Raw genomic sequence first — 27,637 nt, forward strand, 5'->3', positions numbered from 1 at the left:
CTTAAAAAGATGAGAGGCCTGTAATTTATCATAGGTACACTTCAACTATGACAGACAAAATGAGAAAAAAAATCCTGAAAATCACATTTGTAGGATTTTTAATTAATTTATTTGCAAATTATGGTGGAAAATAAGTATTTGGTCAATAACAAAAGTTTCTCAATACTGTTATATACCCTTTGTTGGCACTGACAGAGGTCAAACGTTTTCTGTAAGTCTTCACAAGGTTTTCACACACTGTTGCTGGTATTTTGGCCCATTCCTCCATGCAGATAGTTGAAGTGTACCTATGATAAATTACAGGCCTCATCTTTTTAAGTGGAAGAACTTGCACAATTTGGTGGCTGACTAAATACTTTTTTCCCCCACTGTATGTGTGTATGTGTGTAATAATGACAATTACAACAATACTGAATCAACACTTTTTTATTTTAACTTAATATAATACATCAATAAAACCAATTTAGCCTCAAATAAATAATGAAACATGTTCAATTTGGTGTAAATAATGCAAAAACAAAGTTTTGGAGAAGAAAGTAAAAGTGCAATATGTGCCATGTAAAAAAGCTAACGTTTAAGTTCCTTGCTCAGAACATGAGAACATATGAAAGCTGGTGGTTCCTTTTAATATGATGAGTCTTCAATATTCCCAGATAAGAAGTTTTAGGTTGTAGGAATTATAGGACTATTTCTCTCTATATTTCAATTGTATTTCATATACCTTTGACTATTGGATGTTCTTATAGGCACTTTAGTATTGCCAGTGTAACAGTATAGCTTCTATCCCTCTCCTCGCCCCTACCTGGGCTCGAACCAGGGACACATCGACAACAGCCACCCTCGAAGCAACATTACCCATCGCTCCACAAAAGACACGGCCCTTGCAGAGCAAGGGGAACAACTACTTCATGATCTCAGAGCGAGTGACGTCACCGATTGAAACGCTATTAGCGCGCACCCCGCTAACTAGCTAGCCATTTCACATCGGTTACACCAGCCTAATCTCGGTTGTTGCTAGGCTTGAAGTCATAAACAGCTCAATGCTTGAAGCACAGCGAAGAGCTGCTGGCAAATGCATGAAAGTGCTGTTTAAATAATATATAAAAATAATATATGCCATTTAGCAGACGCTTTTATCCAAAGCGACGTACAGTCATGTGTGCATACATTCTACGTATGGGTGGTCCCGGGAATCGAACCCACTAATTACAAGCGCCATGCTCTACCAACTGAGCTACAGAAGGACCACAGAATGCTTACGAGCCTGCTGCTGCCTACCACCGCTCAGACTGCTATATCAAATCATAGACTTAATTATAACATGATAACACACAGAAATACGAGCCTTAGTTTCCAGATTTTACCATATTAATGACCTATCTTTTCGAAAACAACGTTTATTCTTTCAGTGAAATACGCAACCGTTCCCTATTTTATCGAATGGGTGGCATCCCTAAGTTTAAATATTGCAGTCACATTGCACAACCTTCAATGTTATGTCATACTTATGTACACTTCTGGCAAATGAATTGCAGTCTTTGTTAGGAAGACATGGTCTTCACACAGTTCGTAACGAGCCAGGCGGCCCGAACTGCTGCATATATCCTGACTCTGCTTGCACGGAATGCAAGAGAAGTGACACAATTTCCCTAGTTAAAAGAAATTCATGTTAGAAGGCAATATTAACTAAATATGCAGGTTTAAAAGTATATACTTGTGTATTGATTTTAAAGAAAGTTTTTTATGGTTAGGTACATATTGGTGCAACGACAGTGCTTTTTTTGTGAATGCGCTTGTTAAATCATCACCCGTTAGGTGAAGTAGGCTGTGATTCAATGAGAAATTAACAGACACCGCATTATATGCAACCTAGGACAAGTTAGATAAACTAGTAATATCATCAACCATGTGTAGTTAACTTGTGATTATGTTAATATAAGTTTAATGCTAGCAAGCAACTTACCTTGGCTCCCTGCTGCACTCGCGTAACAGGTAGTCAGCCTGCCACGCAGTCTCCTCATGGAGTGCAATGTAATCGGCCACAATCGATGTCCAAAAATGCTGATTACCGATTGTTATAACTTCAAATCGGCCCTTATTAATCGGCCATTTCGATTAAACGGTCGACCTCTCGTCTAGTTCCTAGGGGTTTGCAATGGTTGTGTGATTACATTTTTTTCTACTGCCTACAGACACCTATAGGAATGAGGAGCTGGACCCGGTCACGACAGAGGAGCAGGTTCAGGAGGTGCACGGTTACCTGTCAAAGGTGGCAGGGATCGGAGAGGTGCTGGCACGCAGACACATGAAGTGTGTCTTCTTCGGAAGGTACATTCCCTCCACCGCGTAATGACCACTGGCGATGCCGCCACCAGTAATTGGAGTTCGGAAGCTGCACGTTTTCCCCGCTATTCATTTTTCAATGAATCACACAATCAAATTTGTCTCTCTAAAAATGGGTTGGACTACTGCACATTTCTGGAAAATGCTCTAGACCTGTTTTAAATGTTCCTCACTCATCAGTGTGTTCTACTTTATAGGACAAGTAACGGGAAGAGCTCAGTGATCAACGCCATGCTGTGTGATAAGGTGCTCCCCTCTGGGATAGGACATACCACCAACTGTTTCCTGCAGGTGGAGGGGACAGACGGCAACGAGTCCTTCCTGCTCACAGAGGGGTCAGAGGAGAAGAAGAGCATCAAAGTCAGTACCTCCACACGAGGTTAAAGAGGAACTTTTTAAAATGGCAATAGGAACAAGTGTTTCTTTTTTGGAATAAAATTAATTGTCGGTAAAAAAACAAACAAGACGTTACTTAAAGCTCTTTAAAGTTGGATACTGCACCCTGGAAGACTTCTCTGAACTCTTCGCACGCTAGCTAAGTTCACACACACACAATACGTTTGCGAGGTGCTGACTAATGGGGGGGGGGACACATACTTTATGAAAAATAAAGTCGCACATGTGTCCTCCCAGAAATGTATTGAAGATAAACAAACGTTTCGGCACTGAGCCTTCCTCGGGGTTTGCTCAGCACAACACACACATCTTTTTAGAGGAAGTTTAAGATTTAAATTGAATGTAGTTTGTTGAGATAAGAGCATGCTCTCAACCTTTTGATGTGTTCAAATCTCCCAAGCCCATCTTAGTTTAGTCATTGTAATTACTGTGATGCAATGCCCATCTAAGTATAACAGCAGTAAAACAGGTGGCTTGTACTTCTGTACTGTATGAATACATTTCTACTTGTCCAACAGCAGATGCAGTCAGATCTGTCACGGTGGCTTTCTGTTGAGCAGTTGTCTTATTTAGTAAATGGTGGGTGGCCCGGTAAACCAATAGTCCTCCCTCAAAACCATGACTCTCACTGGTTATCCAGCACCTATTTGTAATTGTACGCAAGCAAACCTCTCTTAGCCAGTTGCACCACAGTTTAACGAGTACCACACCTTTGTCACTTGGAAAGTAGACCTCTCTTAATGGAATATAGCTACTTCTTATCAATTGTATTCTTTAAAATACCAGCATCCCGGAATGCTGATGCAATGTTTCACATAATCACCTAAAGGAGCCCAGAAATATCCACTTCCCTGTTGACTGTAGTTTATGACCCAGAAATGGCCGTGTGCCTATGATGTGCATCCTGATCAAACCTGTTACTGACCCGCGTCTCCAAACATAGCAACAGAATCAACAAAACACCAGCAACCCTGAATGCTCTCAGCTGCTCTTATCATGTGTTCACATTCCAGCTGTGTAAGTCCTAACCAGATGGGATGGTGTAGCGCTGTGGTAGCCATGCTGGTTAAGTGAGCCTTGAATTCTAAATAAATCAGTGTCACCAGCAAAGTACCCCCCCCAAACCATAACACCACCACCTCCATGCTTCACAGTGGGAACCACACATGCAGAGATCATCAGACCAAAGGACAGATTTCCCCTGGTCTAATGTCCATTGCTCATATTTCTTTGTTCAAGCAAGTCTCCTTATTGGTGTCCTTTAGTAGTGGTTTCTTTGCAGCAATTCCACCATGAAGTCCTGATTTCACGCAGTCTCTGAACAGTTCATGTTGAGATCTGTTGTGTCTGTTACTTGAACTCTGAAGCATTTATTTGGGCTGCAATTTCTGAGGCTGGTAAAACTAATGAACTTATCCTCTGCAGCAAAGGTAACTCTGGGTCTTCCTTTCCTGTGGCGTTCCTCATGAGAGCCAATTTCATCATAGCACTTGATGGTTTTTGCGACTGCACTTGAAGAAACTTTCAAAGTTCTTTATTTTCCGTATTGACAGACCTTGTCTTAAACTAAAAATGGACTGTCGTTTCTCTTTGCTTATTTCAGCTGTTCTTTGCCATATGGACTTGGTCTTTTACCAAATAGGGCTATCTTCTGTATACCACCCCTACCTTGTCACAACACAACTGATTGGCTGAAACGCATTAAGAAGGAAAGAAATTCCACAAATGTAACTTTGAACAAGGCACACCTGTTAATTTAAACGCATTGCAGGGGACTACCTGCAATGAAGCTGGTTGAGAGAATGCCAAGCAAGTGCAAAGCTGTCAAGGCAAAGGGTAGCTACTTTGAAGAATCTCATATATAAGATAAACAAATCAAAATATAACTTTTTTTTTGTTATTTCATAGTTTTAATTTCTTCACTGTTATTCTTCAATGTAAAAATAAAAATCTTAAATGAGGTGTATCCAAACTTTTGACTGTACTGTAGGTCTGTGTGAAGCATGTTGGCTGCTAACAGCTTCCCCAGGCCTCTCCTCTCTCCCCATGGGGACTAAACCCCGGAAAGCCGGTCATTTCCGCTGGCTAATGATCAACACAGACCTCTTGCTCATAGGAAAAATCTCTGCCTGGCTACTTTATTTGTTGGCACAGATGAGTAACCTTTTTGATGCAACCTTTTTCCCTCGAATCCTTATCTCTATGGAAATATGTTATGTCATCGTGGTATTGTTGCTATGGGTTTAAATAGGGAAACACATGCCAATAGATTATGAATATATTTCCTTCCTAGTAATCTGTCCTTTTATTGCAATAACTCATACAATCAAATGTAGTCAAATGTCATATGTGAACACATGTTATTGCATGTTTTGTCTCTCTCTTGCACAATCACTTTCTATTTCTGTCTCGCTCACTGTTTCTCAGACGGTGAACCAGCTAGCCCATGCTCTACATCAGGATGAGGACCTGGATGCAGGAAGCCTGGTGTGTGTCATGTGGCCTAAAGTCAAGTGTGCCCTGCTTAGGGACGACCTGGTGCTGGTGGACAGGTGAGGGCAACACACACCACACATATAAAAGGATCAGGTAGACCATTCCCTTCTGGCATTCAGTTATTTTAGCACAACCAGGGGTCCTCTGGAAGTGCTCGGAGGTTGATGTTGGAATGGGTACCACTCTTCACTTCGCCATTAAATTTTGTATGACTACTCCTCCTCTACAAACTACATTATGCTCATATACTCTGAAACGCAACATGTATAGTGTTGGTCCCATGAGCTGAAATAAAAGATTCCAGAATTGTTTCATACGTAGAAAGTGTATTTATCTCAAGTTTTGTGCACAAATTTGTTTATATCCCTGTTAGTGAGCATTTCTACTTTGCGAAGATAATCCATCCACCTGACGGGTGTGGCATATCAAGAAGCTGATTAAACGGCATGGTCATTACACAGGTGCACCTTGTGCTGGGGGACAAAAGGCCACTCTAAAATGTGCAGTTGTGTCACACAACACAATGCCACAGATGTTTTGAGGGAGCGTGCAATTGGCATGCTGACTGCAGGAATGTCCACCAGAGCTGTTACCAGAATTGAATGTTAATTTCTCTACCGTAAGCCGCCTCCAAAATCGTTTTAGAGTATTTGGCAGTACGTCCAACCGGCCTTACAACCGCAGACCACGTGTATGGCGTGTGTGTGTGCGAGCGGTTTGCTGATGTCAACATTGTGAACACAGTGCCCCCTGGTGGCAGTGGGGTTATGGTATGGGCAAACATAAGCTACAGACCACAAACACAATTGCATTTTGTTGATGACAATTTCAATGCACAGAGATACCGTGACGAGATCCTGAGGCCCATTGTGCCATTCATCCACAGCCATCACACCATGTTTCAGCATGATAATGCATGTTGAAAGGATCTAAACACAATTCCTGGAAGCTGAAAATGTCCCAGTTCCTCCATGACCTGCAGACTCACCAGACATGTCACCCATTTGAGCGTGTTTGGGATGCTCTGGATTGACGTGTACGACAGTGTGTTCCAGTTCCCCCCCAATATCCAGCAACTTCGCACAGCCAGTGATGAGGAGTGGGACAACATTCCACAGGCCACAATCAACAGCTTGATCAACTCTATGCGAAGGAGATGTCGTGCTGCATGAGGCAAATGGTGTTCACACCAGATACTGACTGGTTTTCTGATCCACGCCTCTACTTTTTGTTTTAAGATGTCCGACTAAGAGATGCATATCTGAAATCCATAGATTAGGGCCCAAGTCATTTACTTCATTTGACTGATATGACCTGTAACTCAGTAAAATCATTGAAATCGTTTCATGTTGCGTTTTATTTTTGTTCAGTATAGTTTCTACTGTGGCCTTGTGACTTGAAGTCATCCCATATTTCTGCTCCTACAGCCCCGGTATTGACGTCACGACAGAGCTGGACAGCTGGATCGACAAGTTCTGCCTGGACGCCGACGTCTTTGTCCTGGTGGCAAACTCTGAGTCCACTTTGATGCAGACGGTAAGAAACATGTTTCTACTCTAGAAAGAAATCCACTCGGCCCAAACTTGCATGTTGACCAAATGCCATGTCTGAGGGTATATTGGATTTTGAATAGACAAATGCTACTCTTTGCAGGAGAAGTCATTCTTCCACAAGGTCAACGAGCGTCTCTCCAGTCCAAACATCTTCATCTTAAACAACCGCTGGGATGCCTCTGCTTCGGAGCCGGAGTACATGGAGGAGGTGAGTTAGCGTTGGCAGTCACTGTCACGCTGAGATTAGTTTTAGCGGTGGCAGTCACTGTCACGCTGAGATTAGTTTTAGCGGTGGCAGTCACTGTCACGCTGAGGTTAGTTTTAGCGGTGGCAGTCACTGTCACGCTGAGGTTAGTTATAGCGTTGGCAGTCACTGTCACGCTGAGGTTAGTTATAGCGTTGGCAGTCACTGTCACGCTGAGGTTAGTTTTTAGCGTTGGCAGTCATTGTCACGCTGAGGTTAGTTTTTAGCGTTGGCAGTCATTGTCACGCTGAGGTTAGTTTTAGCGTTGGCAGTCATTGTCACGCTGAGGTTAGTTTTAGCGTTGGCAGTCATTGCCACGCTGAGGTTAGTTTTAGCGTTGGCAGTCATTGCCACGCTGAGGTTAGTTTTAGCGTTGGCAGTCATTGCCACGCTGAGGTTAGTTTTAGCGTTGGCAGTCATTGCCACGCTGAGGTTAGTTTTAGCGTTGGCAGTCATTGCCACGCTGAGGTTAGTTTTAGCGTTGGCAGTCATTGCCACGCTGAGGTTAGTTTTAGCGTTGGCAGTCATTGCCACGCTGAGGTTAGTTTTAGCGTTGGCAGTCATTGCCACGCTGAGGTTAGTTTTAGCGTTGGCAGTCATTGCCACGCTGAGGTTAGTTTTAGCGTTGGCAGTCTTTGCCACGCTGAGGTTAGTTTTAGCGTTGGCAGTCATTGCCACGCTGAGGTTAGTTTTAGCGTTGGCAGTCATTGCCACGCTGAGGTTCGTTTTAGCGGTGGCTGTCATTGCCACGCTGAGGTTAGTTTTAGCGGTGGCAGTCATTGCCACGCTGAGGTTAGTTTTAGCGGTGGCTGTCATTGCCACGCTGAGGTTAGTTTTAGCGGTGGCTGTCATTGCCACGCTGAGGTTAGTTTTAGCGGTGGCAGTCATTGCCACGCTGAGGTTAGTTTTAGCGGTGGCAGTCATTGCCACGCTGAGGTTAGTTTTAGCGGTGGCAGTCATTGCCACGCTGAGGTTAGTTTTAGCGGTGGCAGTCATTGCCACGCTGAGGTTAGTTTTAGCGGTGGCAGTCATTGCCACGCTGAGGTTAGTTTTTAGCGGTGGCAGTCATTGCCACGCTGAGGTTAGTTTTAGCGGTGGCAGTCATTGCCACGCTGAGGTTAGTTTTAGCGGTGGCAGTCATTGCCACGCTGAGGTTAGTTTTAGCGGTGGCAGTCATTGCCTCGCTGAGGTTAGTTTTAGCGGTGGCTGTCATTGCCACGCTGAGGTTAGTTTTAGCGGTGGCTGTCATTGCCACGCTGAGGTTAGTTTTAGCGGTGGCTGTCATTGCCACGCTGAGGTTAGTTTTAGCGGTGGCAGTCATTGCCACGCTGAGGTTAGTTTTTAGCGGTGGCAGTCATTGCCACGCTGAGGTTAGTTTTAGCGGTGGCTGTCATTGCCTCGCTGAGGTTAGTTTTAGCGGTGGCAGTCAGTGCCACGCTGAGGTTAGTTTTAGCGGTGGCAGTCAGTGCCACGCTGAGGTTAGTTTTAGCGGTGGCAGTCAGTGCCACGCTGAGGTTAGTTTTAGCGGTGGCAGTCAGTGCCACGCTGAGGTTAGTTTTAGCGGTGGCAGTCAGTGCCACGCTGAGGTTAGTTTTAGCGGTGGCAGTCATTGCCACGCTGAGGTTAGTTTTAGCGGTGGCAGTCATTGCCACGCTGAGGTTAGTTTTAGCGGTGGCAGTCATTGCCACGCTGAGGTTAGTATTAGCGGTGGCTGTCATTGCCACGCTGAGGTTAGTTTTAGCGGTGGCTGTCATTGCCACGCTGAGGTTAGTTTTAGCGGTGGCTGTCATTGCCTCGCTGAGGTTAGTTTTAGCGGTGGCAGTCATTGCCACGCTGAGGTTAGTTTTAGCGGTGGCTGTCATTGCCACGCTGAGGTTAGTTTTAGCGGTGGCTGTCATTGCCACGCTGAGGTTAGTTTTAGCGGTGGCTGTCATTGCCACGCTGAGGTTAGTTTTAGCGGTGGCTGTCATTGCCACGCTGAGGTTAGTTTTAGCGGTGGCTGTCATTGCCACGCTGAGGTTAGTTTTAGCGGTGGCAGTCATTGCCACGCTGAGGTTAGTTTTAGCGGTGGCAGTCATTGCCACGCTGAGGTTAGTATTAGCGGTGGCAGTCATTGCCACGCTGAGGTTAGTTTTAGCGGTGGCTGTCATTGCCACGCTGAGGTTAGTTTTAGCGGTGGCTGTCATTGCCTCGCTGAGGTTAGTTTTAGCGGTGGCTGTCATTGCCACGCTGAGGTTAGTTTTAGCGGTGGCTGTCATTGCCACGCTGAGGTTAGTATTAGCGGTGGCAGTCATTGCCACGCTGAGGTTAGTTTTAGCGGTGGCTGTCATTGCCACGCTGAGGTTAGTTTTAGCGGTGGCTGTCATTGCCTCGCTGAGGTTAGTTTTAGCGGTGGCTGTCATTGCCTCGCTGAGGTTAGTTTTAGCGGTGGCTGTCATTGCCTCGCTGAGGTTAGTTTCAGCGGTGGCAGTCATTGCCACGCTGAGGTTAGTTTTAGCGGTGGCTTTCAGGGCCAAAACTTATTTTTATTTTAGGACTAATCTTCCAAGAGTCTTTAAAATTGACAAAACAACTTTATAATATGTTCACATTTTCACACCACACTGTTCCAATCAACAGAAAGAATACACTGACATATTGACACGTAAGGAAAACACTGGTGTGTGTGGGGGAACTCGGGCGGGCTTCAATTTTTTAATTTTTTATTTTTTTAACAGAATTAGGATCACAAAGCTGCCACTAACAGGTCCTGATCATCATCATAAAGGGAAAGTGTTTGATTAAATACTTACAGCATTGTTACATTAGTAGGAGATATGCATCTTTCAAATGATTTGACACGGATATAAAGCGCTCCGCACGTCATCGTTGTTAACAGTTGGGAAAATTGTCAGTGAGACGGAAGCGACAGCAGCGAAGTCCTGTATGGCAATACTTTGAGAAGTTTCTAAAGGAGAAGGTGGTGAAATGCAAACTTTGCGAGGTGAAATTGAGCTACTGTGGCAGTACAGGTGCAATGCTGAAAGGGAGGCACCGTGAAACTGAGAAAATCTCACAACACTGATTACAGAAATTATTGCATTTGATATGCAGCCATTATCAAAGGTAGAGGATGTCAGCTTCAATGTTGCCCGACTGGAATGTCTAGAAACATAAAACAAGATGACATGTCGAAAAATTGTGACGGTCCGGATGGAGAAATTGTACAAAGCGCACCATACTTGGCGTTAACAGATTGTTGGACGTCTATGAACACGCTGTTACATATAGCACTGCAACGATCCATCACAATGATTAGAAGTGAGAACATGGAGAGGCACACAGCAGAGAATTGTTGCTGAATGGGTGGGGAACACTGGTAAGGGTTTGGACTAGATGGCACAACCACAGTCAATTGGCTATATTGTAAAGATTCATGAATTTTTGTTGCTTTTCGGTTTTAATCAAATAAAAATAGTTGTCACATACACATGGTTAGCAGATGTTAATGCGAGTGTAGAGAAATGCTTGTGCTTCTAGTTCCGACAATGCAGTAATATCCAACGAGCAATCTAGCCTAACAATTTCACAACAACTACCTTATACATACATACATACATACATGCATACATACATACATACATACATACATACACACACACACACACACACACACACACACACACACACAAGTGAAGGAATGAATAAGAATACGGACATAAATAATGCAGTGGATGGTATAGAGTACAGTATATACATATGAGATGAGTAATGTAGGGTAAGTAAACATATGAAGTGGCATTGTTTAAAGTGGCTAGTGATGTATGTAATAAATATATTTTCCCATTATTAAAGTGGCTGGATTTGAGTCAGTATGGACGCAGCTGTTGGCTGTTTAAGTCTGATGGCTTTGAGAAACTGTTTTTCAGTCTCTCGGTCCCTGCTTTGATGCACCTGTACTGACCTTGCCTTCTGGATGATAGCAGGGTGAACAGGCCGTTGCTCGGGTGGTTGTTGTCCTTGATGATCTTTTTGGCCTTCCTGAGACATCGGGTGGTGTAGGTGTCCTGGGGGCAGGTAGTTTGCCCCCGGTAATGCGTTGTTCAGACCTTTACTACCCTCTGGAGAGCCTTACGGTTGTGGGCGGAGAAGTTGCCGTACCAGGCGGTGATAGATCCAGACAGGATGCTCTCGATTGTGCATCTGTAAAAGTTTGAGTGTTTTTGGTGACAAGCCGAATTTCTTCAGCCTCCTGATGTTGAAGAGACGCTGCTGCTCCTTCACCACACTGTCTGTGTGGGTGGACCATTTTAGTTTGTCTGTGATGTGTACGCCGAGGAACTTAACTTTCTACCCTCTCTGTGGATAGGGGGGTGCTCCCTCTGCTGTTTCCTGAAGTCATTGTTGGTAATCAAGCCTACCACTGTAGTGTCGTCTGCAAACTTGATGATCGAGTTGGAGGCGTGCATGGCCACGCAGTCGTGGGTGAACGGGTAGTACAGGAGAGGACTGAGAACGCACCCTTGTGGGGCCCCAGTGTTGAGGATCAGCGGGGTGGAGATGTTGTTACCGACCCTCACCACCTGGGGGTGGCCTGTCAGGCAGTCCAGGACCCAGTTTAACAGGGCGAGGTCGAGACCCAGGGTCTCGAGCTTGATGATGAGTTTGGAGGGTACCATTATGTTAAATGCTGAGCTGTTGTCGATGAACAGCATTCTCACATAGGTATTCCTCTTGTCCAGATGTGTTAGGGTAGTGTGATTGCGTCGTCTGTGGACCTGTTGGGGCGGTAAGCAAATTGGAGTGGGTCTAGGGTGTCAGGTAGGGTGAAGGTGATATGGTCCTTGACTAGTCTCTCAAAGCACTTCATGTTGACGGAAGTGACTGCTACGTGGCGGTAGTCATTTAGCTCAGTTACCTTTAGCTTTCTTGCGAACAGGAACAATGGTGGCCCTCTTGAAGCATGTGGGGACAGAAGACTGGATTAAGGATTGATTGAATATGTCCGGAAACACACCATCCAGGTTAGGCATCAGTGTGGTTGGGTTTAAAATAAAAAATGTAAGACTATCAATTGTAGAAATGGACAGGGTTTATGACTTTGTGGCTGTGGTAACTAGTGACAACCCTATGGTAGGTTGCCAGAACTGCGGTAGATTGATTTGCAGTCATACACAGGACCATATCTGAATTGTGAATTCACGTCAATTTTTTTATTTTTATCGTTTGAACGAGAGAAGTTTGAAACATGAACATTTGTCACATACCCAGACCGGACCTTCTCAAATCGTATTTGAAATAGATGGTGAACAATCTATTCCTATTATTGACTGAATCTCTCTTACCAAATGAATCCGGTTGCGAATGGAGTTTGGACGGTTTTAAAATGGTGTACATTGTGAACTGTGTTACAATGGGAATTCTGAGCTGAATTAGCGTTAGCTTTGACCCTTAGATCACGGTTACACCAGATACCAGTGTTTTGGTGGATGGGTTTGTGCCAGATTCTGGGTCGTGGTTGAGCCGAGTACATGGGGTAACTACTCCCTGCAAGAGTACAGTATTAGATTCAGCAATTAAGTTAATGTTGAGGTAGGGTTGGCACTAGGGTCTGCCAAAGTGTTGATTTCAAGTATAGGGTTGCACTTCACATGGCCGTATCATGCCGGTGGTTGAGCGAGGCCTTTCGGGCTTGTGATACTCAACCCACCACTCTCTGTGCCGTCTACTTCACCCAAAGAAGTTGGATGTTACCTTGAACGTCTTCTATGGGCTAGGAGAGGTTGTAATCCACCACAGTCTTGTTAATAACTTGTACATTTACATTTGAGTCATTTTAGCAGGTGCTCTTATCCAGAGAGACTGACAGAAGCATTTTAGGTTAAAGTGCCTTTCTCAAGGGTTATGGACATTTTTAGGTAAATTATCCATTTTAAATGGTTATTTGAGTCGTCCAACAAGGGAAACACTTGAGATGTTTGATATAATACAACCCAACACAACACGGACATGACACCTGGAGATTGGCCAGGAGACTGAACTGAGACTGACTGTCCTGTCTGGCTTTATGTCCTTGAAATAAATGTCAGGTTGAACATGAGGGCTGTAACGATGCCAGTATCGCAATACTTTTTCCATGGGGAAAAATAAAAACATAACTGACTCTGGTACTTTAAAAAAAACAGCTGTACGTAAATTATTGTGTGCTATGGACTTGAAAATAAATAATCGTGACTCTGGATGACAACATAATGATGTTTGTTTTCAACATTAGGCCCGTTTTCCTAAAGAAGTTAATACCGCTCTGCGTTTTTGTTTCCTTGGCACGACACTAACAAGTATCGCGATACTGGTAACGTCCCGGCCCTTTAGTGAACATCCCATATGTTGTGATCATTTCAGGTCTGCCAATACAACTTGTTGAAGGAAGAGCATGTGCCTGTAGGCTTGTTTACACGTTTGTATGTATATACCATTTTTCCTGCTGTGTGTGTGTTTGAAAAGTTGCGTGTGCATCAGAAAGCGGTTTGTTTACATAGAAGTTGATACGGCCACTTGCAACTTCAAATGGCGCTCGTGTGAGTTAACATGTAATCAGACTGTCGACAAATGTTAAGAGATTTGATAACCTAGAAACCTGCTACATGCCAGTGAGGCAAGGTACAATATCCCAGATAAAGCAAGATGAATACTATTATTGAGCATAGCCATCAGTCTTACATGTCCTCATGGTCCTCACTCACAATTAGTCAAGGTCCTGACGTCAGCTATCCAGCTACAGAGCGTTCTGACGTCAGCATGGCCAGGTGGACTGGGGACATTAAGATTCATGTCAGGATCCTGGGGCAGAAGATCTCTTTGAAAGAAAGAGAGGGACCTAGAACAAGCATCTCTGTTTTGACACCGAGTTTAATATAAGAAACTCAGAGGGGTGGTCTGGCCCCATCCGAGGACATGACAGGGCAGGAAGTCTTACAGCCCCCACACCACTGGTCCTTCACTCACAATTAGTCAAGGCCAACTCCCCACACATCACTCGGGATGCCCACACAGCCTTAGAAATTTAGGGACAATTAGGAGTGTAGCGCAGATGTGATGGTAAACACAAAATGGCTCTATTGAACCCGCTCACTCTGTGCCCACCCCAGGTGAGGAGGCAGCACATGGACCGCTGCAGCAGTTTCCTGGTGGACGAGCTGGGTGTGGTGGACCGGGCCCAGGCCAGCGACCGCATCTTCTTTGTGTCTGCAAAGGAGGTCCTACAGGCTCGCGTTCAGAAGGCCCAGGGGATGCCAGAAGCAGGTACACACACACACACACACACACACACACACTTGGGTATGACATGACAAGCTTGGCATACCTGTATTTGGGGGGTATTTCTCCCATTCTTCTCTGCAGATCCTCTCAAGCTCTGTCAGGTTGGATGGGGAGCCTTGCTGCACAGCTATTTTCAGGTCTCTCCAGAGATGTTCGATCGGGTTCAAGTCCGGGCTCTGGCTGGGCCACTCGAACATTCAGAGACTTATCCCGAAGCCACTCCTGCGTTGTCTTGGCTGTGCTTAGTGTTGTTGTCCTGTTGGAAGGTGAACCTTTTCCCCGGTCTGAGGTCCTGGAGCAGGTTTTCATCAAGGATCTCTACTTTGCTCCGTTCATCTTTGCCTCGATCCCGACTATTCTCCCAGTCCCTGCCGCTGAAAACATCCCCACAGCATGATGCTGCCACCACCATGTTTCACCGTAGGCATGGTGCCTGGTTTCCTCCAGATGTGACGCTTGGCATTCTGGCAAAATAGTTCAATGTTGTTTCTCAAGGTCTGAGAGTACTTCAGGTACCTTTTTGCAAACTCCAAACGGGCTGTCATGTGCCTTTTACTGAGGAGTGGCTTCTGTCTGGCCACTCTACCATAAGGGGCTGATTGGCGGAGTGCTGCAGAGATGGAAGGTTCTCCCATCTCCACAGAGGAACTCTGGAGCTCTGTCAGAGTGACCATCAGGTTCTAGGTCACCTCCCCGACCACGGCTCTTCTCCGCCGATTGCTCAGTTTGACTGTCCGGCCAGTTCTAGGAAGAGTCTTGGTGGTTCCAAGCTTCTTCCATTTAAGAATGATGGAGGCCACTGTTCTTATGGACCTTCAATGTTGCAGAAATGTGTTGGTAGCCTTCCCCAGATCTGTGCCTCAACACAATCTCTACGGATAATTCCTTCGACCTCATGTTTTTTTTTTCTCTGACATGCAGTGTCAGCTGTGGGACCTTATATAGACAGGTGTGTACCTTTCCAAATCATGTCCAATCAATTGAATTTACCACAGGTGGATTTCAATAAAGATGTAGAAACATCTCAAGGATGATCAATGGAAATTGAGTCTCAATAGTAAAGGGTCTGAATACTTATGTGAATTCTGTTTTTTTTTTAAATACATTTTCAAAAATGTTTAAACCTTTTTTCGCTTTGTCATTGTGGGGTATTCTGTGTAGATTAAGATTTTAATAAATTTTAGAATAAGGCTGTAACATAATAAAATGTGGAAAAGGTCCAGGGTTCTGAATACTTCCCTAATATATTGTAAGCCACACAGGTAGACATTCACAGAAAAACAATGATCTAATATCCAAGAAAATTAGACCCCCCAAAAAAATAACCACACTCCTTACTTTTTTCAGGTGGTGCTCTGGCCGAGGGATTCCAGGCCAGGATGTTTGAGTTCCAGAACTTTGAGAGGCGCTTCGAGGTAAGGCTTTCTATTGAAATAACCTGAGTGAATCAGGTTTTCAGTTTACAATACTTTGTCTCGGTTCCCATTAGATATGTACCGAACTCTGCTCAAGTGCCGGTGCAGTTCACTTCCAATCCAACACCATTCTTTTATCACTTGTTTCACATCATGTCTGCATGCTCCAGTTAGAGAGTGAGCTCTACAGTTGAAAGCCATTGAATGTGTCGAGATTCTGCCCATTCGCTAGGCCCTCTTTTGAAACGCTCTGTTTTTCCCTGTTCTTGTAGGAGTGTATCTCTCAGTCTGCGGTGAAGACCAAGTTTGAGCAGCACACTGTGAGGGCCAAGCAGATCTCGGAGACCCTACGGCTCATCATGGACTCGGTGCACGTGGCGGCTCAGGAGCAGAGGTGAGTTCTCGGGTCAAGCCAAGTACCCAGGCTGCCTCAATTGTTAATGTCTTCCTTGTCTCCTTTCCTTCATTTGAACCGATATGATAGAAGTGATGGGGAACGGCTGCTGTGCGAGGCAACCGGTTGTGCTCCATGTTTTGTGAACCTTGTGTGTTCAGGATTCACTGCCTAGAAACCAGGGAGGAGCGCCAGGACCGCATGGAGTTCATCGACAAACAGCTGGACCTGCTGACGCTGGACTGCAAGAGCAAGATCAAGAAGATCACAGAGGAAGTAGAGCGACAGGTAGGTTTAAAATGGGCTCCCGCGCTACGATTGAATTCTAAGAATGGTCTAGTGAACCTTGTTCTTCCTGTGTGTGTGTGTGTGTGTGTGTGTGTGTGTGTGTGTGTGTGTGTGTGTTTTTACCTGTGTGTAGGTGTCCAACGCCATGGCAGAGGAGATCAGGCGACTCTTTGTGCTGGTGGATGACTTCCACATGGACTTCCATCCGTCTCAGGTGGTGCTCAAGGTGTACAAGAACGTGAGTGATTCCCTGGCCTCCAACACAAACGAGCGCTCGCACGAGCACACACACACCTCCTCCTGCTCCTTTTGCTACCGGGTGTTTATGCTTGATTCTACTAATCGGCTGTCATCGGGACTTTGATTAGCTGAATCAGGTGTGTTTGAGCAGGGCTGGAACAAAAGCCTGTATACCCAGTAGGTCTCTAGGAGGAGGATGGGCCACTGTTGCCGTAGGCCTCAATCCTTTTCAGAGTGTTAGTGGAATTCTCCCTACGGCCTGTTTTGTCCTGGTGTCTATCTTCTCTAAGAGAAGAACCCTTTGCAGGGAATTACCTGAACACACCCTGGAATTACCTGAACACACCCTGGAATTACCTGAACACACCCTTTGACATTTTAAGGGTGTGTTCAGATTGGCAAACTTCCATGAACTTGGATTGTTTTATATTTTAGGGAGTGTTCAGAATGTCATACTGTGCCGTTTGTTTTCTCTGACCAAATGTGTTGCACTATGTACAGAATAGGGTGCACATTTTGGAAATGGCTGTAGTGTAAGGGTCAGGCCAAAAGCAGTGCATTACATAGGTAATAGGGTGTCCATTTTGGACTGAACCATTGAGATTGCGGTGGTGATGTTGTACTGTGTGCGTGTTCTTTCCAGGAGCTCCACAGGCACATTGAGGAGGGCCTGGGCAGGAACATGTCTGAGAGGTGTTCCACAGCCATCACCGCCGCCCTGCAGTCCACCCAGACAGAGATGATCGGTCAGTCCTGCAGCACTCACACAATTCCAAACCCCATCCCATTCTTAAAGGAACCATTTGGTCCACCAGCCACACTGGCTGAAATATTCCCAGTAAATTAAATTGTTGTTCAATTCTGAAACCACGTGAAGATGTTCTCAACTAGCATCCCCCTTCTCAGATGGTCTGAAGCCCCTGCTGCCAGGGCCGGTCCAGGAGCAGGTGGACAAGCTGGTGCCGAGGCAGCAGATCTTCACCCTCAGCTACGACCTGGCCTGCGACAAGTTGTGCAGTGACTTCCAGGAGGACATTGGCTTCCACTTCTCCCTGGGCTGGACCATGCTGGTCAACCGCTTTCTGGGACCCAAGAACACACGACGTGCCCTCATGGGCTACAACGACCAGGTGTGTGTGCTTGTTATTTCCTTAAGAAAAGGGTTAGGTAGAGGTAGCCCTTCACCACACATATAGGATCAGGTTTACACCAGCCCCCAATCCTGACCCTAAAGGCGTCATTGTGATCGCTTCCTCAATTTTTCGACTTTTTAAATGTATTTATTCTTAAAGAATAGAATTTACAATGCCTCTAGTTTATTTACATTTTCTTACCCCATCAGAACCCCAAAAATAAATCCAAGCTTGTTTTATGTTGTAATTGTAAGCAAACACTGTATAGGCTCAAAACATGGTTAAAACTATCATTTTGATTTCATGGATGGTCAGTCCATAGCTCTTGTCTATTCATGTTGAGTGGTTCCATTTCTCCAGCACCATCCCTCAGCTATTTACCAAGTCATTGGCTGGGTGACCGCTTTGTTATTGTTTGAAAAGCATCTTGTCCCTGTAAAGAGAGAAGATAAAATAATACCTTTCTCAGTGGAACAAGGGGCGAATCCTCTTTGGGAGCAGACAAGCATACTCCATTCTGGGTTGTTATTCCTGTGCTTCCTCAGTGCTTTGAGATCACTCTGTCAAGTTAATCCCCCATGAAGGCAGTAAAAAGAGCCATGAATTACTATCGGTACAATAAACGTAGGAACTGGTTCACTCATGGATGGGTTGGTTGTTTAGCTACAAAACCGACGTGTGCGCAACTATGGGTCGGAATGGACTGTGTTGGCTGAGATTGTTGACATGTAAGCTACATTTCATCTATGTTTATTGAAAACAAATAGATTTGCACAATGAGCACTTGTCTCTCAAATACATTTGTTACAGTTGTTGGTTTGCGAGTGAATTTTTGCCCAAATGACGTTCACATAAAATCCAGTCAAAACGCCTCAAAACAAGACATGGTGTCAAGAACGAAGTGAAACGAGCCACTTCTGATTCCCCACATGGCACTTTGTCATTGTTGCAAGCGATCTGGCCCTCCAGAATCACAACAGCACTCTGACTTCTGCCCCATTTTGAAGCGCGCACGTGGTTTTGTGACGTTGTCAGCTGACCCATCTATAGACTGTAAACACAGAGTTCACTGGTTGCCTCTTTCCATACAGCATGCCACAGAGCAGCACCAGGCTGGCTGCTGACGTGAACTACATTCATTGTCAATGAACAATATTTGTTCAACCGCTGTGATAGGACAATTAGAAAATCCATAAGAGTAGCAGTTTAATTCCACACACGTATCGCCACGTCATCCATGCTTAGTATTGCTTTTTAAGCGAGCTAGCATACATACATTGGCTTACGTGCGTTGCTATGGTTACACCGTACCACAAGCTGTCAGGAGCAGTCTCTCTTAAAATGGACCATAAAGTACTACATTCGATATTTGCATATGAAATGTCTTCCCGCATCGCTTGAATTGGTGCTGGCTGCATCCATATTCCGCACATTGTGGCATTGCTGACAAGTTGGTTATTTTAATGTGGGGATATCATCCCCCCCCCCCCCCCTGATTCACTTCCGGTTATCAAATCTCTGAAAGGAGGAGTATGATGATGGCGTAACGGTGGCTTTTGAAGGCTCTTATTGGTCAAGACGTAGCATCAGCTACGCACGGTTTATTTACTTCATTGGTGTCTGTCCTGTAGGTTCCTCGGCCCATGGCCCTCACCCCGGTCAGCACCAGCATGCCCCCGTTCCCCCAGAACTCCATGACCCAGGAGGAGCTGATGGTCTCCATGGTGACCGGCCTGGCCTCACTCACCTCCCGTACATCCATGGGCATCATAGTCGTCGGTGGCGTGGTAAGGATAGAGGAGACACACTCCGTGAAGGCTTTAAAGAATGTGCAAATGGTTGTTGACAATGCCCTAAACCAAAAGTATCGTCTCCGAAAACAAGTAGGAAAGGAGTTGACACTTTCAATGTTTTTCCCTGTTTAACCCAGGCATGAAATGTATGTTCTTCCTTTGCACTCAACAACAGTTCATTTGAAAATGTTAAGTATTGAAAATGTGTGTGTCAGATCTGGAAGGCAGTGGGCTGGCGTCTGATTGCCCTTTCGGTAGGGTTGTACGGCCTGCTGTACGTGTACGAGCGCCTCACTTGGACCACCAAGGCCAAGGAGAGGGCCTTCAAGCGCCAGTTTGTGGACTACGCCAGCGAGAAGCTGCAGCTCATCGTCAGCTACACCGGCTCCAACTGCAGCCACCAGGTTCAGCAGTGAGTAATGGACACCCCATCTACAGCGGTCTGTTTCGTCTGACTCCCTCACTCCTCTTCTCACTACATCCCCTCTTATTTTATTTTATTTTTGACATTTATTGCACCTTTATTGAACCCGGTAGGCAAGTTGAGAACAAGTTCTCATTTACAATTGCGACCTGGCCAAGATAAAGCAAAGCAGTTCGACACATACAACGACACAGAGTTACACATGGAGTAAAACAAACATACAGTAGAAAAATAAGTCTATATACAATGTGAGCAAATGAGTTGAGATAAGGGAGGTAAAGTAAAAAAAAACATCCCTTCCTATCTATCTCTCCTTCTCCCTCTATCCATTTGCTCTCCATCTGCCCGCTGCCCTCCTACTCCACCTCAACCGAGTCTTACAAGGCCAATATTATCCCCTCAACAAAGAGATGGGATGTTTGGCAGGGCTCCACACTGCCACTCTCCGTAGTTCAGGTCTGCATGTTTGACAGCTAGTATAGAATTTGCTAAAGCCTCTTCATAGAACCACTGGCCAGTCAATCTGTCACACAACGTTATGTAAGCCTGCTTTATATAAATAGATTGTCTCCTGCCGTGTGGGAGTTGTTCTCTGAACATGCCTCATAGAGGCCCTCTGGTGGTGAGAGGGACTGGCAGTGGGATCTGGTTTGCCTATAAGCTACTGAGTGAGCCTATTGCTCTTTGCAGTTGTAGGTCATTCTGAAAACAAAGCTGACTTAACAGTCGTAAATAGGACCCAAGGACTCCTGATTTACGATCAGTTTTCATTTTTTATATCACGAGGCCTAAAATGACACGGATAGGGGCAAACCGATCCTAGATGAGCACCTCTACTCAGAGATGCTTGGTACACATATGGCCCCTGAATCTCAGAGCGCTATTCCTCAAAATGCCTAAACGCTTGAGGACATGCTTAAGTTGACATGGCTCTACAGGAATTTTGTTCAGTGAGTTCACTAAGTAGAGTTGAGACTGCGTAGGGCCTGAGCTGCTGGTGTGTGTCTGTCTGTGCAGGGAGCTGGCCGGCACCTTTGCTCAGCTGTGTCAGCAGGTGGACGTGACGCGGCAGAACTTGGAGGATGAGATCACCGACATGAACACGAAGATAGAGCTGCTGGATGCGCTGCAGAGCAAGGCTAAATTGCTCCGGTAAGACGCTCGGTAACACACTGGTTGCATCTGAAATGGCACCCTATTCCCTATAAAACCAAGTGCCCAAAAGACTCTGGTCAGAAGTAGAGCACTGCATAGGGGATAGGGTACTATTTCGGACACTGCTCAGTCAACATTGCTCAGTGATCAATGCTCCTTGGCATTCTCAATAACTACAACGGGCTCATAGTAAAGGGGAAAAAATTATTGGGCTTAACTGCACTGAACAAAAATAGAAACGCAACATGTAAAGTGCTGGTCCCATGTTTGATGACCTGAAATAAGAAATGTTCCGTACGCACAAAAAGCTTATTTCTCTAAAATTGTGCTCAAATTTGTTTACTTCCCTGTTAGTGAGCAATTTATCCTTTTGTCAAGATAATCCATCCACCTGACAGACATATCAAGAAGCTGATTAAACAGCATGATCATTAAACGGGTGCACCTTGTGCTGGGGTATATAAAAGGCCACTCTAAAATGAGCATTTTTGTCACGCAACACAATGCCACAGATGTCTGAAGTTTTGAGGGAGTGTGCAATTGGCATGCTGACTGCAGGAATGTCTACCAGAGCTGTTACCACAGGGAAATGATCTACCATAAGCCTCCAATGTTTTAGAGAATATGGCATTAGGTCGAACCGGCTTCAAAACCGCAGACCACATGTAACTACACCAGCCAAGGACCTCTACATCCAGCTTCTTCACCTGTGGGATTGAGAGGGGTGAGGGGTGCTGAGGAGTATTTCTGTCTGTAATAAAGACCTTTTGTGGGGGAAAAACTGATGAGAGAATTATGTTCAGGACAGCGGAGTCAATCACCACCTTCCGGAGATACCTGAAACCCCACCTCTTTAAGGAATACCTAGGACAGGATAAGTAATCCTTCTCACCCCCCTAAAAGATTTAGATGCACTATTGTAAAGTGGCTGTTCCACTGGATGTCATAAGGTGAATGCACCAATTTGTAAGTCGCTCTGGAAAAGAGCGTCTGCTAAATGACTTAAATGTAATGTAAATGTTCTCGAGGTACATCACCCAATTGAATTATAATACTCTTGTCTGCAAACCAGCATTTGTAAGATCCGAATGAAACAGACGGAGGCCCAGCTAAATAGTCAAAGGTTTATTCACGGAACGTTCTAAAGTCAAGAATACAATTCTGACTTCTCACGCCCACACATTCACACAGCCATGCTCACACACACACACATACACACACACACATACACACCCACATACCCACATACATACCCACACACAGACGCACATGCACACAAACAGACGCACACACATATCCTGCTACGCACACACTGTCTCACTACCCAGCCAACAGAGATGGTGACCTTGTCCTTGAGACGTACTCCCAGTTCTCTCCCAAATCTCTAGTCAGGTCGGCACCAAGCTCAGACGGTCTGTGTTTAAAATACCATAAAGACATATTGTTTTACCCTAATTCTGACTAGGACTACACATTTATTGATTATGATTTTATACATTCTAATCAATTCCATACAATTATGTTTCAGGTCGAATATTCAAATCATTCAATTACCAGACAATTCTCACCTATGAAAAACTCATTCTGATTGGCTGGGCCTGACTCTCACCCATTGCTGTGCCCCTGCCCAGTCATGTAAAATCCATAGATTAGGGCTTAATGAAGTCATTTCAATTCACTGATTTTACTTAAATGAACTGTAACGCAATCTTTGAAATTGTTGCATGTTGCGATTTTTATTTTTGTGCAGTGTGATATTAAAGTACCATCTGTTTTCATTGAAGACAAGGCACTACTACTGTCTTGATGGTGTGTACCTATCTGAGTATGGTGTTGCCTTGTCCCCTGGCAGGAATAAGGCTGGCTGGCTGGACAGTGAGTTGAACATGTTCACCCAGCAGTACTTGCAGCAGGGCCGGTAGAAGTGACCACTGACCGGCCGTGAGATGAACCGTGGAGAGAACGTTGACCGCGAAAAGACCACGACTGTTCTGTGTTAACCCGAGGGAGTCCTCGCTACCTAGACAATGGGGTCGGGGTCAATTTGGTTTTCAATGTGGTCAAATCAGGAAGTGAACTGAAATTCAATGGATGAATTTGAAAATGCCGTATCGTAACAAAATACAACAACAGAAATTGGAATGGCCTGAAAATGAATTGACACCCAACCCTGCTAGACATGGACGACCCCCTTCAAATCATTCACTCTCTCCTTTAGGACGTTTTAGAATATTTTTGTTGCACTCACATTAATTTAAAGATAACATCTTTTATCAGTACATTTTATGGAAGAGGAATTGATTTGATACCAAATACAGCCATATGATATGTTGTCATGCGTTGCAAAAGATGTTGCATATCGTTTGTGTACTTGATTTGACGTTACATGCCTTTGAACACAGAAGATGATTTAAGTGCCACCCTGAAATGATGGCAATCTGAAGGTAGTCACACACAAAAAAACTAAACCTTTTTGTTGTAAATACCAGGGAACATCCAAAAGTGCAGCAGAAATGCAAAGTGATTTATTCCTATAAGCTTACTGTACCACGGTGTGGTGGTAACTCTATATTCAGACTATGAAATGACACTGGCTATATGAAAGAGCGTAGACTAGCATACTCGGTGATGGAGGCGTTAGTCCGTTCTGAATGCACTCGCATGCCTTGGGGTCGTGCACTGTATTATGTCCTGCTTGCTTTCTTTGATTTGTCTGCTGCTCCGTGTAAATCAGTGTTGGACAGAGTGGATCACGCTCTGTCCGACCTGTTGCCTGTAGCAATTCAGCGATCATTGTTGAGAAGTTGTAGCGCTAAACAAGCAGTCTAAACAGCTAAGATACTAAACAACCCTTTTGGGCTTTATAATAATTTACAAACAGGCTTCTATTTAAAATGACAAATGCAAATGAACTACAAGTAAGGATCTTTTAAAAAAAGAACTTTCAGTGTGTGGTCATTGAGCCTGTGCTTTTTCATCATAGTGACTCTAAAGGATCGTTATAGTGGAAACATCACCATTTATTTATCATGATCAAACCTCTGCACCCCAAAGCCTTGCTTCTTAGCAGGTGATATTTTAGATGGCGAAAGGTACATGTACTTGCTATGTTGGCATAATCCTTCTTTCTCTTTTAAATATGATATTCATTGAAAGGCCTATTTATGACTTGTAAATGTCTCTCAACCTTAATGTCTCTGAATAGTGTCACTAATGGCAGTTGTCCTTCAGGTATATGTCTGGCTGTGCGCGCGTTGGGTCGTGGTTGTGCCAAGGCAGTTGGAAAGTGGTCTGGAATGTTCTGAATGAAAATGTGCACTTTATACTTTGCTGCTTCTGTTTTCATTTTTTGTACTTGACAATTTGGCTTTTAGTTTATTCCCCCCTAGTTACAAAGCAAATACTATGTTGGATAGATGTTTGAGAGATTGTAATGTGTAAACTTGCATGCAGTGATGACTGTAATTTTGTCATGTTAACCATTCATGTAAAAAAGCTAGTTAAGTGCATTAAAGAAGTGTTGATGAAGAAGAATGAAATGTGTATGGAGAAGGTGTTCATTGTATTTGGCTTAACCCTTCGAGTTGCAGGGATCTGCGTTATGGTGGAATCGGTGACTTGTATTGATTAACATTAGTTTCAGCTCAGGGGAGCATAATTGAATACACAGGATAATGACATTTACAGTCCAATTAGCTCCTTTGCTTTAAGATAAATTTTTATTGGCTGTAAATCACAGTAATGAGTCCCCTTGCACCTGTCAGGAGCTGGATATGGAAATATAGTGCTTAATTAAAGAACTATAGAATTTAAAGTGATTTAAAGGACTTATTTAAATTGCTGTTGAATGTAATCTAGAGAGGGACAAGTTTAACCAAATGTATAATGTTACTAAACCAGAGAGAATATTCTATGGTATGGTGCGAGTACTTCATATGTTTACTGAACAAAAATATAAATGCAACATGTAAATTGTTGGTCCCTAATTTTCATGAGCTGAAATAAAAGATCCCAGAAAGGTTCCATATGCACAAAGGTTTTCTCATTTTGTGCACAAATTTGTTTTCATCCCTGTTAGTGAGCATTTCTACTTTTCCACGATAATCCATCCATCTGACAGGTGTGGCATATCCAAAAAGCTTATTAAACAGCATGATCATTACACAGGTGCACCTTGTGCTGGGGAGGGTAAAAGGCCACTCTAAAATGTGTAGTTATGCCATACAACACAATGCCACAGATGTCTCAAGTTTTGAGGGTGTGCAATTGGCATGCTGACTACAATACTGTCCCCCATAGCTGTTACCAGTGAATTGAATGTTCAATTCTCTACCATAAACCGCCTCTGATGTTGTTAGAGAATTTGGCAGTACATCCAACCTGCCTCGCAACCCTAGATCACATGTAACCATGTCAGCCCAGGACCTCCACATCTGGCTTCTTCACCTGCTGGATCGTCCGAGAGCAGCCACCCAGACAGCTGATAACTGAGTAGTATTTCTGTCTAATGATGCCCTTTTGTGGAGAGAACTCATTTTGATTGGCTGGGCCTGGCTCCCGTGCTCAGCAATGTGAAATCCATACATTCAGGCCTAATTAATTTATTACAATTGACTGATTTCCTTATGAACTGTAACTCAGTAAAATCATTGACATTATTGCATGTTGCATTTTATATTTTTGTTCAGTATAAATTCTAGGACTGACTGGCCATTCACTTTAGCACCTAATAAATGAACATTAACTTTGTCTCATCAAACATCAGTCCAGCTGTCACTTTGCAGAATCTCTTAGTTGGTCTAATGATCAGTTCAAACAGTGTATTAACCACTGTCCACTTCACCTTTACAGTATGCCAAGTAAGTAATGTGCTCAATGTCTGTGGCATCAGTTCACTGGGGCACCAACAACGGAGCATTTCTCTAGGTGTCATAACCCTAATTATTGTCCTGCCCATTACCTGAAACGCTCCCATTTATAACCATGATATTCCACTGTTCAAACAGTAATTAAGTCAGTAATGAACAGAGAACCACTGTGCCTCCTTTACGATCCCCAGACTCATTTGCATGTTAATTATCATTAGTGGTGGGGGAAACAAGCCCTATCAGCCAAATTAGCAATTTTAATAATTCTCTCCACCAACATTTCTCTCAGATTTGAAGTGTTCGCTGTAAGCCCCGGGAATGTATTAAATGAGATTAGGGTTTTGCTACCTTTGTTGCCATTGTTTTGGATGGCTCTGAGGTCAACATTATTACATGTAATTTCCCCATAATTCATTCTCTATAAACTATATCTCTCTTAATTGTGCTTTGATGCAAATCACTTAATGTATTTCAATGAAAATACTCACAAATTTGCATTTAAGTAGTGGTAGTGTGAGAATAAAGAATACAGCAAATATTACAGCATATACTGTCTCTATGTCTAAGCCAACAAAGTCTGTGTGGAAAGTCATAGAACATAGAACTCTTTTTTAATGTCTGTATATGTAAAAGTGTACAAAATAGTATGCATATTACTGTACAGTTTCTGTCTTGATTTTTTACAATTTATTTGCTATGCTCTGTGGTGATGCGTGGCCCACATTTACCAGAGGAGGGCGACAAAATCTAGTTTTTGGCCACTACACTTCCTCCGTCTGAGAGAGGAGTAATGTGTCCAACTGAAACAAACCTATATTTAAGAAGATGAGCGACTTACATTTTAATGTCATATACTAATGCTTTTATTATGGTAAACATCAATATAACATTTGCGTAGAGCAGGTTACTCTTTTTAGGATTAAAACCTAACTTTCAAAGTACAGATATAACATGAGGGGCAGAATTGTTTATAAGATTAAATGTAATCTGTCAAATATGTTTATTTATTGAATATTATATTAATAGGCTATTAGTATTTTTATTTTATTTCAGGACGCATACCTGAATGAATGGTGCGTAATGACGTTAAACAGGTAATAATATTTGAGTTAAACAGGCGAGCATTGAGGAGGAACCACCACAATAGCAACATTTATCAACGGGCTATTTGAACGATCCAAATCCATTAAATTACAAATGTCTGTTTACAACTCAGTGACCGTAATAGTATGTAATTTATTCAATCTCGGTGGATTTGTGGGGACTGGGGATAATTGAAGTTTCCAATTAATGAAAAGACGCTTAAATGACAACGAAAACCCTTTGCGCGAGACCGAATCGACAAGCACCAGACAGAGTGAGTAATGATTTTTATTTTATCATTAGATTGAATTTTGGTGTAATTTCGAAACCTAAATTGAAATAGTTTTTTGTTGTTGTTAATTCCATTTTCTTAACTCTGTTTATATTGGATAGTTCAGTCAGGTCGTTATCCCTTCAATTGTATTAGGTTTAGTCTGGTTTTATGGGACCTTTTTAGGCCTACCCACCAAATGTTCACCCTCCTGGATTATATATTAGAACAATTATGCTATC

At 43.8% G+C, this 27,637-nt stretch overlaps 1 protein-coding gene across 2 annotated transcripts in view; it reads left to right on the plus strand.

The window, feature by feature from the left end:
• Positions 1–25,937, plus strand: part of mfn2 (mitofusin 2) — a 30,629-nt gene extending 4,692 nt beyond the window's left edge. For both annotated transcript variants that reach the window (XM_035740998.2, XM_035740999.2), the window contains exons 3-18: positions 2,193–2,328; positions 2,541–2,703; positions 5,167–5,291; positions 6,663–6,771; positions 6,889–6,996; positions 14,160–14,313; positions 15,679–15,746; positions 16,019–16,140; positions 16,302–16,428; positions 16,562–16,666; positions 17,312–17,414; positions 17,575–17,798; positions 19,433–19,588; positions 19,810–20,006; positions 21,036–21,170; positions 23,026–25,937. In XM_035740998.2, coding sequence (XP_035596891.1) covers positions 2,193–2,328; positions 2,541–2,703; positions 5,167–5,291; positions 6,663–6,771; positions 6,889–6,996; positions 14,160–14,313; positions 15,679–15,746; positions 16,019–16,140; positions 16,302–16,428; positions 16,562–16,666; positions 17,312–17,414; positions 17,575–17,798; positions 19,433–19,588; positions 19,810–20,006; positions 21,036–21,170; positions 23,026–23,095 — 2,102 coding nt within the window. In that variant the 3' untranslated portion in view covers positions 23,096–25,937. The remainder of the gene's footprint in view (positions 1–2,192; positions 2,329–2,540; positions 2,704–5,166; positions 5,292–6,662; positions 6,772–6,888; positions 6,997–14,159; positions 14,314–15,678; positions 15,747–16,018; positions 16,141–16,301; positions 16,429–16,561; positions 16,667–17,311; positions 17,415–17,574; positions 17,799–19,432; positions 19,589–19,809; positions 20,007–21,035; positions 21,171–23,025) is intronic.
• Positions 25,938–27,637: the final 1,700 nt, after the last annotated feature.

Source organism: Oncorhynchus keta, chromosome 28 (assembly GCF_023373465.1).
Source record: "Oncorhynchus keta strain PuntledgeMale-10-30-2019 chromosome 28, Oket_V2, whole genome shotgun sequence".
Lineage (NCBI taxonomy): Eukaryota > Metazoa > Chordata > Actinopteri > Salmoniformes > Salmonidae > Oncorhynchus > Oncorhynchus keta.